The sequence below is a fragment of the Penicillium citrinum genome (assembly GCF_028827155.1).
Source record: "Penicillium citrinum strain IBT 23319 chromosome Unknown utg000008l:1.0-2707905.0:1.0-2709502.0, whole genome shotgun sequence".
NCBI lineage: Eukaryota > Fungi > Ascomycota > Eurotiomycetes > Eurotiales > Aspergillaceae > Penicillium > Penicillium citrinum.
This window is the reverse complement of record NW_026622693.1, coordinates 1,382,903-1,397,335: the sequence shown is the minus strand read 5'-3', so window position 1 is coordinate 1,397,335 and position 14,433 is coordinate 1,382,903. Positions and strand designations below refer to the sequence as shown.

Below are 14,433 nucleotides of genomic sequence, written 5' to 3'. Positions count from 1 at the left end.
ATTTTCTATGAATAGCTTCATATACAGTCATCGCTTGTCAGAAAAGGGTTCCACAAATTTGTTCTTTGCGGTCATCGTATACATCCTTGGCAGCCCCATCAACAACATTTCCTACTGCCGATCGTTCCTAATAAACTACTGCCCCCTTCAGCTGAAAGAATACGAGAGTGGGCAGACGAAGAAACTATATTCATTCGAAGCTTCACAAGAAAAATGACGCATGACAATTGAACCAGGCGACATATAAATACCTTTATATTTGTTGCCCTTTGTGTGCATCATCAATTTCTATCCCACTCAAATTCTCAAACCATCACACACTCCCAAACATCAATAACAAACTTTCTTTTCCATCCAATATCCAAAAGATCCACCAGAATGAAATTCAGCGCCACCATCATCGCCGCCCTCGTTACCGTACTGCCCATGGCCAACGCCTGGATCTTCTCCACTACTGCTGGACAATGGGATAGCGAAAACAACCGTCGCTGCACCAAAGCCTCCTCCAGCGCGGGCGAAATGATCGACTGGGAGAATGAGTGGGGTTCTGACTGTACCCTGCGTGTGTACAGTGACAGCAAGTGCCGCACTCAGATTGGTATTGCATCGAATGACTGGAATGACCACGAACTTAGCGCTGCAATGGGTAGCTTTAAGGTTTCGAGCTGCTAGTAGCACTTTATGTCTGTTGGAGGATCATTAAGGGAGGAATATGATTTGGATATTGTTTTACAGGATTTCTTGGTACTTTAATTGATCCTGTGCTTTGGTTTTATCGTGTATTTATAGGCAAGCGTGGCGGTAAAGAAGAGATGAACTCTTTAATATTACTACTGCCTTGTGTACATAAAGCCCCCAGCAAGTGAAGAACAATATGAGGTTGTCCCTTTTCAGACAAACCATAAATGAGCAAAAATCCAATCGATTCTTGATTAATATTAAAAAAAAACTTGATATTCAAGAACATTGCATGTCTTGAAATTCTGATAAAATTATTCAACGATTTACAATTAAGCCCTATAACGGAAGACCAGTCAAATTTTAATAGCTTCTGAATCTTTGCCTTTGTTTGCTACAGGATCCCCTAGAATTATGTTCATATATTCACTATAAAATATATGAGACAGTGTGATGTTGCGGGTCATGAACACCTAATGCACAAGCAGACCAGATTCATCCAATGTGCTCTAAAAACGAATACCAAAGTCAATATTAATGTACAATTGTGTGCAAAAAGCAAATATATATAAAAATGGACTTTTACTCGGCTTCTTGCATTTCCGATTCTATATGTTCAGTGAAAGGATTAATTCAGTGGATTAAATTGATTATGATCCGTATGGATTGGACAATGGATCGAGGTCTCTGATCCAATTTGGGCCTTTCAGACATCTACTAGTATACCATGTTATGCTTGAAACAAGGTATGTACGTAATAGATGGTATATCATCATTTTCTGGTATTTGTCAGCGGTTCTTTTGTAGTATGTGTCTATTCCATGGTGTAGTTAGTCACTCTGCTGGAGGGACTCCCAACAGTTATATAGACTGGATCAAGGTATCAATCAGTATATGATCGAGTCAAATATTTTGCATAGGTGAAAAAATAGATTAGGGTTTGTGTAGAGGTAACCAGGTCTGTAGCTTCATACATCCTCTTGTCTTCTGTTGCATCATTTCTTGCCGAGAGTCCATACAGTTCAATCATACGATAAGCTTAGGGTATCTTGATATGCAAGAACGGAATTCTCACCAGAGCCGGATCCCAATAAAAAATATTGAATGCTCTATTAGCAACCCCATGGCTGTGCCCAAGCCTCTCTCCACATGTGTTTCTTATGGCTAAGTCTTTCTCTACTGGAGAATAATACTACTTCTGTGAATCTTTTACATTTTCGCAGTGCCTATTGAAAATTGTACCAGAGAAATTGCGCTTTTACTGTGATGGCTAGCGCTAATCTTTAGGAGAATGATATTCTGGTCATAGTGGATGTGACACTGACATCATGATTGTCAAATCGAGATTACTCTCCGAATAATCGATATAATATCTGACTTGGGCACCAGCAGATTGGATCACTAATCTCCTTACTCTGTGTTGAGTCTTATGCTGAGATTAGAAAATGGGCTTTGTTCCTGCAAACACCGTCCATATCCGAAGAAGACTAATGGTGGTACACAGAATATAGTAGCGATGGCTGCAGTTATAATGATTGCGATATTTGAGCCAAGACCTGAATATATTTGAGTTGTGAACAAAGGTATACAACCGGAAGCGGTTCCACGCAAGAATGTCACGGCTGCTAAAACCGAAGATGCATAGATGGTGTATGCTTCGGTAATGTAGCCACTATGCGTGTATGGATTCAGAACTTGTAAAAACTGCCAGGAGAAGACCAACCATGGACACAATCCCATGGATATGGACCATTGGTGGTACAGACCAAGCAAAAATCCAGAGTCCAATAGCAGAGCTGGGGCAGCGAAAGCGAAAGTGAATATCTGATCTTCTGGGGAAGACTTTAATCTGTTTGCTTCAAAATATCGGAGTCTGCGTTGATTTCGTAAACGAAGACAAAAGCTCGTCAGAACATGCGGTATTAACACAATAAATGGCAAAGAAATAGCTTGTTTTGCTCCAGCCAAATTGCGAATAAAACAATATTAAACAACTCAATGGATATGAATAGTATATTTTTAGCAGTTGCGCTCAATAGTAAAAGAACTGTGGACGAGACTTTGAGAAACCGTACTGGCATACAAACGCTTTTTTGCGAACAAAAATGAATCCATGGAGCTCTTTTGTCGAAGAATTCCAATTCATGATGGCGATACTCCGTCCACTGTTAGGACTCAACCCAGAGCCTACATGGAATGGTGGTAACGTTCAGGCTTAGTTGGGCTTGACCCGTGGCGATGTAGCTGAGGTAGAATTTGAATGCCAACCATGGACTATCATTATTTAAGGAGAATCTGGTCTTTTACATAATTCCTGCGGAAATACCCGAACACTGCCCAATGGTTCGATGAGCGGATAAATGTTCGGCGTCACTATATATCGTCAGCTAGATAAACTAACCGCGTCATGACGATCTACCTTTTCCGGGCAGAAAATATGACTCTGAAGGGCGAATATTCCGCTCGTTTATGATATCGAGAGTAGATGGGTCTGTTTAGATTAGGGACGCATAGAACAGTGTCAAGTGGGAATTGGGATGAAAAGGGCTGGGGATGTTCGTGGGCTCAATTACATTGACGAATACACAGGACATACTTTCATTAGGTTGATAACCCGTATTTGCTAAAGCACAGTAGCGAAGCCTGCTACATGGCCTCCTAGAACCCTACCTATGTACATATACATATTGTGGTTTACTTCGTGTGCGAATGTGTGAAATCAGTTACTCTGGCTCCTCGCAATTCAAAAGCGATATGCAGTATCTCTGTACGTACATGGAAACAAAATAGTTGAACGAGTTCAGAAAACTGCCCTTATTTTATGGCGCAGCCGCGCTGGTCAACTCTCTCCCGCGCTGAATAAAATTTGTTCCTATACCGTCGATAACAGTTGTCAAAAGCCTCGAGGTAGCACGCATTTGAGTCTACTAGACTGACTGATAGTAAAAGTAGCGATTTTCAGGGTTCTTTGCAATGTCTGTTGCAATTGTACTTCTTGTCGCCCTATTTGCGACGTTTCTCATCGAGCTATATCCGGAGCATATCCCTCTGTCTGCATGCAGCGATGCCAGTATCGCTGCTGTGTGTCAGCCATGTCGACTCCGCGAGAATGGAGACTAGATGCGTGGCTTCGATCCAGATCTAACATTTCAGAAATTGAACTGGTGTGTCATAGAAGATCCTGACAGCGCTACAGATAATATTCGATATCCCAGTTGTTTCATTTTTCTTATCTTTTTTTTAATGCATGAAAATAGGAATATTTGAAACTTAATATCAATGAAAAAGCATGAATTAATTTTAAAAAATTTTGCATGATCTTGCGTCCTTTAGCAGGTGAAAAAATGACAGACATTAGAAATCTGCAATCTGCCTATGTTTCGCTATTTTAACAGGCCTAATCATCGCAAACTACATATGCCCGGTCCAGATTAACAACTTTACCACCTTTCAGCTGAGCCCAAGTCTTTCTGGCATCAAGTTCAACGTATAACTTATCATCGCCAAAAATCTTGCATTCTGTATCTTGTTGGAAGGCAACAAGCTGCGCGCTCGTCGCTTGGACGACACCATTCTTCGCGACTGCAGTTTTTCCCCAGAGCGATTTGATGGAATATTTTCTACCGTCCTCAGGAACGGCAACATTGGCATTGGCTCCAGATTGGTCGTTGGCCAATTGGATGGTCGCGGTGGATAGCTTGCCGTTGCTGGAATCAGCAAGCGTCGCAGTGGAAAGGCAGGCGAGAATGAGAGCAGTGGTTCCAGTGAGCTTCATGCTGTAGGTGGGATTGAGACTTGGCCCCTTTGATGATTCTGAGCAGAAACCGAGTATGAATACAGTTCAGATATTTTGATGAATAAAAGTTTGACTACTGATTCTCCAGGGTTTTTATAACACTCATCCCCAACACAAAGGCAGATATGGAGCTAAACAAAAGCGGTCTTTTTTGAAACTCAACTTTTCGTATTCCAGCTCTAATTTCTTTTGATACTTGGGAGAGCTGTGGCAAAAGCATGGATCTAGGTCCTTGGCTGTGCTGTCTTCGGCAATTGACCGTTAGCCATGAGGTTCGAGATCGCGATACGAGTTTACAGCAGGGTGTATCTAGATTCCTGATTCATATCATGCGTTGTGGTCGTTTATATCATTGGTGTACCCTTGCCGCGGCGATCCGAAGCGAAGCAAGCCTTGCTTTATGGCGAAAATACTGATCCCGTCCTTACCACTTGACCTTATGATATAGACATTATGACCAAACTATATACGATCTAAGAAGAGGATCCCATCCCCACGATCACCAGGTAATCTTTCTTCAAAGACGTCATCTTTGATATTCTAATAGCGGTCTCTTTTACTTCCCTAAGAATCTCCCCGGAATCAATACGGCTAAAGTGACATGATGATGATGATAATGATGATACAGTCGATAGCGAAAATTGCTTCTTTTCTCCCAAGCCTCACTCCCAAGGCTTTAGCGCAGATCATCTATTGATTGGAGTTTATTAAATTGAGGGCTAGTGTGGGGGGGTTGGTGATCTTTTTAGCAACACTCAAGATAATCTAATGAAATGTATATTAACAGGCCCCACATTGATTTTTCAAATTAAGTGGGACCCTCCGTAAGGACGGTCCGGCGGCCTAGTAAAAGCCCTATCTGTCCTATGGGCGGGCACCTTTGCGCTCACTGCAGAGCGGTCTGGCTTTTGAACTATGGGCAGTTCTTGGGTCCACCATTCTGACTGCAATCGTTTTTGCCAGGCGGGCTGTAACAGGTAGATCCTACTGTTTGGGTTTATAAGATTACCACTCGGCCAAAAGGGACCACAATATCGAAGCGAGAGCTTCGAAATTCCCAAACTACATATATAAGGAAGATAGGGAACGCACGAGCATGTTTGTTAGGGCACCACCACCAGGATACCGTTACATATAGCTTCAGAACCAAAAATAATATTTATACAAAAGATCGCAGAATAGAAATTGGTCTGAATATCTTTTGTCTAAATACTTTCCACAAACCCAGATATGTGTAAATCCGTTACATCAGCTCTAATACCAGTTAGATATACTGTCTAGGATAATGTTCTTTCTGCTGGCCAAAATAAGGGATGACTAATTTTGGCAAAGTCGCGGCTGAGAGTGAGTCTGCCAGCAAAACCCAGATTGGAACTTTGTTATATAGCTCGATGCATATGAAATACAGAAAAGATAAACCTGTTGTGTTTGCGGACTGAAACACAAACTGCATATGAATAAATTCATATCTTCTTGTAAATTTTATTTCTAACAATGTTGATCCGGAGGTTCACTGCATGTGTCGCTATATCGGGGACACTCTGAAAAGGCACTATGTTTTTACAGATAAAAGGAACATCACTCTACACTGCGCTGCTGTGTTCCTTCTACCTGATCCCACCGCTCTGGCCAGGACGAGAAGGCCACCAAATAACGAGTTTCACCCATGGAAAAACACTGACAGCTCTGAGACAAAATCTCTTGCCAGCCTGTTAACCAAATTTCGGTCTCCTTGAGAGATTTTTTCATCGCCGCTCACATTGATGTTCATTTCTCCATCCGAGGCGACCGATACATTGAAATAGAGCTGCTCGTTGGGCATGAGGGATGTGTCAAGACCGTCAACAGTGGAATTGTTGGACGATGGTAGAGTGTTGGTGAAATAATCAGGACCGAGAGGCTCATCAAGTTTATGACGCTGTAATTTCTGCGGTTTTTCGATTCCGTTCAGGTGTACCTCCTCATCTCCCCCTGAGTAAATGATATTGATGGTGGAATTTGACTTGGGTGCCAGAGCATCCAATTTATCAGTCTGTGCGAATCTTGTGAGCTGGGCCGAATGACCTTGCACAGCTTTGAGCAAATATTGCTTTGATGAGGTATCTATGTCCACAGTCAAGGGCGTCACAGTCATAGTTGGAATGCTCATGCCCGTAAGGTAGATGCTGCTCTCTCCGCCTGGCGACTCTAATGAGCGAGAAGAATGATTGAAACCGAATGTTGATGACCGCGGCCCTTCAACTGGCCAAGGGCGCGAGGATAGGCGATGATTATTGCAGCTGAAGCATATGATTTGTTGTTTATAGCATTCGAGAGAGTATTCAAAACAAGGTGGGAAAGACAATCTGCGTAGGTAATCTTGAAGTGCGGTCGCATGAGATTGTTGCTGCTGTTCACACTCTCATCTCCAGGCTGAAGAACTGGTATATTGTGCCTCGGTCAGATAATGCTTCCAGTAAGCTCTTTCAGCTTCCGGCTGCCTGATGCTGATGATCTCACGAATGCAGTGTTGCAAAGATGGGTATGCATGCAACCTCTTTTATGGATATACCAAGTTATGGACTACTAGAAGTCGGACTATACGTAACAGGGAGCCACGCATTTCTGATTAGGACGGTTCAGATTACACCCGAGACTATGCGCAATATAGCGGGATTTAGTAAAAACAAAACTTCGATGCTAATTGCGTAGAAACGGTGGGTGCTTCATTACATAAAATTGATCGACATGTAGGATAATACGAGTTTCAGCCTCGTTTGGGGTGCATTGAAGATCAAAGGCTACAGCCTCGTTCGCCCAGTCATCCATTATTACTTGTAAAGATATAAAATAACGACAACAGTTGAGATAGCTAATTTTCGGTGGTTTACTTATGAATCCTGATAGATATCTGAATACACTATTAAAGAGGAAATATCCATTACCAGTTTTGGATTAGCCTTCTTAATGGGGAAGATCAAATCAATGATTGTCGAGTCATGAAAATGACGAGTGGAGGTCTACACAGCCTTCCATATGCATAATTCAACGTAATATCCTTGAAAAGTCTAGGGACGGGGCATTCAAGGCGTACAATGATCGACAATTATGCGGGTCAATAGGTGCAAATCCCCAATGATATCCAATATCATATCCGATCGAAAGTACGACCAAGAAGTGAGAGCCTTGTTCAACAGCTATAGCCTTCTTGGCTCCTTGAAGCCTTGTAACTGTTATGAACTGTGCCTCAAAACGAGACAAGGCTGTAGGAAGAGCTGAAAAACACTGACTCGATGAAGTATGCCTTGATCACAACCTATTCCCAGACTCGAAGATATAAAGCCTTCATCAGAGTCGTGCTTCTAGTCACTAATCACACAACCTTCTCTCTCAATCAAATCTTTCCAACAATACAGCCAACCTCACCCAGTGAGTACTTCAAAAGAGTGATCCAAATACCTCATCAAATCTAACAAAGACTTAGACCCATCAAAATGAAGATGAACCTCAGCATCCTTGCCCTCGCTGCTTTCGCCAGCCACGTCTTCTCAGCAGCCACCGGCCAAAATACAGGAGCCAACTCAAACAACGTCTTAGCCCGCGACTCCCAAGCCTGCTATGACCGTGCCCCCTACGGATGCTCCGAAAAGGGCTGGTGCTGGCAGAAATGCGCCAATGGAGGAGAATGGTGCTGGTTAGCTCACGATGGAGGAAATGGCGACTGGAAGTCCTGCTCCAGCGAAAGTGAATGTAGCCCCGACAATATTGGAGACTCTGCTTGTGCCCAGGGTGGTTGCGATGCCTGTGGTTGCAGTTGCTAAGCAGATCATCTATCATATTAGATCTTCTCTGTTCATAAGAGTATATTTTCCGTGTGCTCGAACGGTTTGAAACTTCATTCCTGTATATAGGAAATGCCATTCGTTTACTCATTTTGATCATTCGGTACTTTTATGTAGAGTATGAGGTCTGCTGTTGCTAGGTTTTCTGCGAGGATGATTTCGCAGGCAATCAAGGTCAAAATTTCCCAACCAAGCTAAATCCCACCCTGCAAAGTAAGACGAGCTGCTCTTGGAATTCCTCCATTCATGTATCGGATTTCATCATTCATCGTCGAAGGCAAATTGACCACGAACAACCCGATGGCTAGGAAAAGGGCCCGCATTTTTCATGGGCCTGCCATTGTAGGTAGCATCTTTGTGCTTTTGCATGACCTTGCTCTCAAAATCGCCCTGCGTTGTCCCCAATCGACCAAGTTGGACCCGTAAGGTCATGACGGCGGAACATTTCCACGGCATCGCTTAATGTCCACTTCGTCCAGTCCTCATCAGCGTGACGTCCATACCATTCCGTTGCAAAGTTCCAAATCTGCTCAATTGGCCGAACATCTCCTTTAGGGATACCCCGAGTAGAACACCACTCGTCCACCTCGGCTTCATTGCGGAACAATAACATGACTGAACAGGTATAAATGACATTATCCCAGGCATTACGCATCGGAATTGGAAAGTGTATAACGTAGTCTTTGTCTAACAACTCCCCGTTCTCAACGTTGATAGATACTTCGTCACCGATAGCACCAAGTCTTGTATTAAGAGTTGCGTTGCCGCCAGCCAGCTGCATCACTCCCAGCGAACACCAAGCACAATTTCCCCACCATTTGTGCTCGCCTGAGGAAACGATACAGGTCGTGGGTGCTGCTGAGAATGGGTGAGCAACCCAGACCTCGTCAGAATGCGGATGAAGTACAACGCCATGGTAGTCTGCTAAATCCCGTAGACCCTTCCTTGCTGTTGATTCACTGCATTTAAAATGGGTGGCAATCTCGCTGATAGTTGGAGGTCGTTGGTTCGTAAGAAATGAGGAGATGATGGCGTGGTGCAGAGTTGAATTGTCCATGATAGCTAGCTATAGAAATTGATATATTCCAATGCTCACTATGAAGTTTCTTTCCTAATGTAAGGATATAGTGCTCTGTGTACGGGGGCCAAGAAACGCACCGGGAAGTTTATCTTTATATAGTATTATTTTCTGGTAAAGAATGGATTGCCGATGACGCGGCACGGTTGGGTGGGGCTATCAATCGAAGGGCGTGAATGACAAGCTTAGCGCGAAGAGGAAATCGGTAAATAATTTCTGATAGTTTATCAACTGTCCTCTGGGGCCAAAGAATTAAATGCATTTTCTATACTGCCAACACATCAATTATATATGTTCGTCTTACAAAAATGTGTTCTAGAATATCACCAAGCTATGTCTTTAGTTCCTCCCAGTACCATCCGCAATATAAAATCTGTTCATAATCAAGTCGACGCAATCAATAGAAGCTTAATGAACTTCTACCCAGACATATTTTCCTATCCAGCTGATTCAGGGGATATGCCTGTGAAATATGTCAAAATTGAACGCACATAGGTAACATACAGTGCTGTAACATTAGTTTGAACCACCCTCTTTTCTGCCACTCTTTTCAAGACCTTAAAGCCTGCGAATTTAATTAGAAACGCAAGGCAGTATATCTTTCAAAGCGAGAAATAACCCAAAGTGGTTAGCATGGGTTTTCATACTTGTTACTACCCTGTAATTCCTGAGCATTGAGATAATGTACCTTAGTTTCATACACGTTAAAGGACTGGTTCATACTTCACTATTCATTTTAAATCCAGTTCAAATGAGAAAGAAGGATAATATCACCATCTCCCAGGCATTGTGCTCTTAAAAGTCATACTAATCCTGTGCCCATCTATGGATGCATCCGTGCATGAGCCTGATAAGCATAAATAAAACCGAATAAAAATCTATGATTCAAGTAACAAAACCGATGATTCTACTAGATGAATTTGCCATTATCACCATTGCCTGATCCATCTTTCAATTCAATCCGTGAAGGAATCCAAAGCCTCACTCTTTCGAAACAGTATATACATCGACCTTATGGTATTCAAGAATGTAATCCAGAACACGACGAACTCAATACCTATTAAGCACAGTTTGATGATACGTGGTGTTTATTGAATCAAAACACCCAAAAAAAACCAAGAAAGCTATCCTCATTTTCAACAAAATACCTACAGTGACGAAAAAAGCGGTGAAACACCTGATTATGTTCCACAAATTGAGAGATGTGATCTCTACCGCTGTGAGCAATCGAAGACGCATCTAGAGCAGATCCTTCGCTTTGAGTATTAGATGGGATGGGAAAACGACAATACGGATGCCTCCTCAGAAGAGACACACTATTTCCAAACCATCCTTGGCATAATGCGTCTCGGCCCAGCTGAGGTACGACCTTAATTGAGTAGGATCAGACACCTGGATGGACACTGAACGACAAGCTGTGGCCCATTTTTCAACGATCTGCCAATGAATTAAAAGAGTTCATTCCTTCTAGCCAATATCCAGGACATGGCAAAGCCTGGGGGAAACAGCTTTATACGATTGAGGGTCGGGTCTATCACACTGGAGAAATAACCTGCAAACATACATCGGTTCTACAGTCGCTGGAAACGCTCAGAACTTCAGTGTTGGGGACACGGACGTGATTTCTTTTTGCTGGATTGCTACTATTCCCATGCGACGACGCGAGGTTTCTATTTCATAGTCGCACGGTTGAAATTCTCACGGCAAATTATGGCAAGATTTGAGGGGCCCTTTCACCACCACGCAATAATAAAATGAGGCAAAGTTTCGTCCTATGTATCCCGTTGTTATTTATGTTGATTAGCAAAGATCTTCAAGGTGTCTTTGTTCAATCGTGCCTACTATGCATTGTTTGGGAATTCATTGGTTTTTCAATGTAGTATCATATACTAAGTGCATATGTACCGGATAATATCTGGCATTTTTGGCTTTCCCTTTCTAGATAGGCTGAAAGATGCCATACCATTTGTCATACACACTTGATGATAAACCGAGGAAATTGTAGACTAAATGCTGGTAATAACTTGAAAGAAATAGTAAGCTTTCGCAAAGGCCATTTTGGGCTCAAAGGCCAATTATCAGGGAAATGTCTCTAAGAAGAAAGCTTTGATAGACTTTTATGCAAGAAATCCCAAAAATGGGCTTGGGAAAATGAAAGGAAAACAGCGATCTTAATCGAGGAAGTTTAACTACAAGTTTTCAGCGACGATATAGGTATTATCCCTAGTTCCAAATTTGACATACTGATAATGATTAGTAGAAACTCTTATCAACACTATCAAGCGAGTATAAAGCTATATAGTCGGTAGAGAAAGAACCGGACAGTGGGAGGAAGAATCATAGTTTACCTTACATATGAAATTTGATGGAGATGAAAGATGCGGATGGATGGATGATGATGATGATGGATGAGGCTACCTAGATTATTTTACTTAAATGGGTGCTCTGGATGACCCAGCTCTAACACTCAGCAAAAGTACCATGTACAACAGAACCCGACGGGAGAATACCTCTAAAAGAGCTAAGATTCTCCGAGTGATCTACCACTGCGATCATACGAATATAGAGTGTTTGAAGAGTCATATAAAAGTAGTCACCTCTTCTTCCCTCACAGCTCTCATATCACCTTCTTCCTCATAATATCATTTCATCTATTTCATGAGTACTAGTTATCCTACTGACGTAGCATACGTGCTTAGATAGGGAAAGTATGTTTTTTGTTTGTTCAAGGGAGATAAAATAGGTCTGAAGGGCATGTAAAGCCGATGGGGCACGCCGTCTCAAATCGCATGCCGAGGCGTAATCACCATCCTCAAACACCTCTTTGTCATGAAGGCTTTATACATTGGTATTTTTGACTTTTAGATCAAGTTATGTTTTCTGACTCTGGTTCTGCAATAACCGAGCTCCGGTCCGGGTTTGTTATCATCAGAACTCTTTATGGCCAGATAAGTCCCGATATGCTATCATGACTCCTTTCTCGATGATGAAACTCCTGTCGTCCAAACTCTTCCAGAAGCTCTATTGAAGCTGGGGATTTTGTTCCCGCGGTCTGATCGTTCTTTCTCCGAGAAGCGATGAACGTCCTGGTAGCACAGAAACATAAGCCCCCGAAGAAGAATCCAAATACCGCCGATACAAGACATGCCACCATAAAAAGTTCTGTGTTGAGCGGACCGAGAACTGGTATACCCGTCAGCCAATTTGGTTGTGTGATATACTAAGACCAATATACCTAGCCATCTCTTGTGGATTATTGGCTCCCCTGAAAGGCTTTCCTGAATGAAAATCATTGCTCCCAACTTGTAAATATCTTTATTAAATGGTCGCCGTTGACTGAGCTCAGATGGGCCTGGGAGGAAAGTTTGAGAGTTGAAACATCAAGAATAAGGCTCCCCTCCCAGCAGACTTGAAATCCAGGTGACAAACCTAGTTTGGCAGAATACCCAATCCTTCCCCCGGCAATTGCGGTTCTTCCTCCTAGCTATGTGTTGGGTCTGCAAGCCAGGTCCTTGGAAGATCCAACTATACCATGGACGATGTTTGAACAACACAGAAGGCGCGTTATGTTGGCTCAGAGGCTATGCCTGTCAATCGGGGTGGTTGTGTCTTATCGATCAACTGCTCGGATTGGGATGGAACCACTGGGGATACGCCGTCTGTGGAAATTAAATGCTAGTCATTTGGAATAAACGGCATTTCTGCCGTGTGTTTCTTGTTTGTTGCATATCATAGCCGTAGGGTATAAATTGACAGCTCTTCCATTGGAAACACTACCATAATACTATAGTATATCCCAGGAATTCTCGTGCGACACACTCCAGCTTCCCAAAAACTCTCATACCCCCATGATATTCGAAAATGTTCCGATTTCCTACACTCGCCGGGCCTGTGATGTTCGCTGTTTCTGCATTGTGTATGCACCTGCTCTCTTATCTCATTCTGATACTCTTCAACGTAGCTGACGCAACCTGGTGGAAGGCCTGTCGGTGGTTTCCTCACAAAATGGCTCTGAGCTCGATCTGAAGACAAAGACAAAAGTGGAGTGGTTGTCCTCTCAGTGAGTAGTCCCCTGTTGGCACATTGAATTCTCATCTCACCTATCCTAACGTGTGCAGCTCCGACCCCTCCACCTTCAACCTCTACCTCCTCAACAAGGATAAAATTCCCAGCGTCAATCTGAAAATTGCATCTAATCTGACCACATCTGATGATGTGTACACATTCGATAGCATTGACGTTCTTCCGGGGTAAGTTGGCTTTCCTTTACTTTCGCGTGCACCGTCAACCAGTCAACCGTATTCTATAAGCAGCCGAGGAGCTATATCTCACAATAAACTATTCCAGATCTGGTTACATCTTCAACTTCAAAGACGTCTCATCCAACAGCATACTGGCTCAGTCCAGAGAATTCAGTGTTGTCGTCCATGGAGAGAATACCACGACTTCATCGGCCACCTCTACAGCTACAGCTACAGCTGCGGTGACAAGCACTGGTAATGGGACGGGCTCAAGCACTGACGCGCAGTCTGGGGCTGCAGCCCGCACTTTTGGGCTGCCCATGGCTTTGGGTGCGATGAGTATTGTTGTTGGGATGGCGTGTGAGCTACAAGGAGTTATTTGATTGGTGTTGGGGGTACGGTTCTCGCATCAGGTGGTCGGCGATATCGTATTGTATGAGGTTAAATTATATGCCGCTTGGTCTGGTGCGTACATTCTCTAGATTTTACTGCATAAAACAGCAGAAGAAAGCAGTCCTTCAAGAGTTAAGAGTGAGGAGAGACGCCCCAAAAACCTCCGAATAAATCGATGCTAAGTTAATCGTACTGGGAACCCATAGCATCTCCCACTAGTGCGCAGACCTTATGGGCTCCTAGACTGCGGCACGGTGTTGGATTTGGTCTTGAAATGCTAACCCAAAATCTAACCGCAAAATTGTGCGGTCTTGAAATGAAGACCCAAAACCGCTGCGGTTTTTGCGGTTGCTGCCGCAGTCTACATGGAATGGTCATTGGGTGGTTCCGAATAATCACTGAGCAGCCCCGACTGGTCACTGAGCA

The 14,433-nt window shown here is 43.2% G+C and overlaps 6 protein-coding genes across 6 annotated transcripts; 3 read left to right on the top strand and 3 right to left on the bottom strand.

Moving 5' to 3' along the window:
• Positions 1-378: 378 nt before the first annotated feature.
• N7469_008981 (uncharacterized protein) lies at positions 379-672 on the top strand (the record flags this gene model as incomplete). Its single annotated transcript, XM_056647899.1, has 1 exon — positions 379-672. The coding sequence occupies one exon, from the start codon at positions 379-381 to the stop codon at positions 670-672; it is 294 nt and encodes a 97-aa protein (XP_056497664.1).
• Positions 673-4,075: 3,403 nt separating this feature from the next.
• N7469_008980 (uncharacterized protein) lies at positions 4,076-4,453 on the bottom strand (the record flags this gene model as incomplete). The annotated part of the gene is made up of 1 exon (XM_056647898.1): positions 4,076-4,453. One exon carries the CDS (start codon positions 4,451-4,453, stop codon positions 4,076-4,078), a length of 378 nt encoding a protein of 125 aa, XP_056497663.1.
• Positions 4,454-6,134: 1,681 nt separating this feature from the next.
• N7469_008979 (nonribosomal siderophore peptide synthase SidC) lies at positions 6,135-6,623 on the bottom strand (the record flags this gene model as incomplete). The annotated part of the gene is made up of 1 exon (XM_056647897.1): positions 6,135-6,623. The coding sequence occupies one exon, from the start codon at positions 6,621-6,623 to the stop codon at positions 6,135-6,137; it is 489 nt and encodes a 162-aa protein (XP_056497662.1).
• A 1,324-nt stretch (positions 6,624-7,947) lies between these two features.
• On the top strand, positions 7,948-8,274 carry N7469_008978 (uncharacterized protein; the record flags this gene model as incomplete). The annotated part of the gene is made up of 1 exon (XM_056647896.1): positions 7,948-8,274. The coding sequence occupies one exon, from the start codon at positions 7,948-7,950 to the stop codon at positions 8,272-8,274; it is 327 nt and encodes a 108-aa protein (XP_056497661.1).
• A 400-nt stretch (positions 8,275-8,674) lies between these two features.
• On the bottom strand, positions 8,675-9,352 carry N7469_008977 (alkylmercury lyase family protein; the record flags this gene model as incomplete). The annotated part of the gene is made up of 1 exon (XM_056647895.1): positions 8,675-9,352. The coding sequence occupies one exon, from the start codon at positions 9,350-9,352 to the stop codon at positions 8,675-8,677; it is 678 nt and encodes a 225-aa protein (XP_056497660.1).
• Positions 9,353-13,234: 3,882 nt separating this feature from the next.
• On the top strand, positions 13,235-13,997 carry N7469_008976 (GPI anchored serine-threonine rich family protein; the record flags this gene model as incomplete). The annotated part of the gene is made up of 4 exons (XM_056647894.1): positions 13,235-13,289; positions 13,355-13,433; positions 13,492-13,623; positions 13,721-13,997. 4 exons carry the CDS (start codon positions 13,235-13,237, stop codon positions 13,995-13,997), a joined length of 543 nt encoding a protein of 180 aa, XP_056497659.1.
• Between the last annotated feature and the right edge of the window lie 436 nt (positions 13,998-14,433).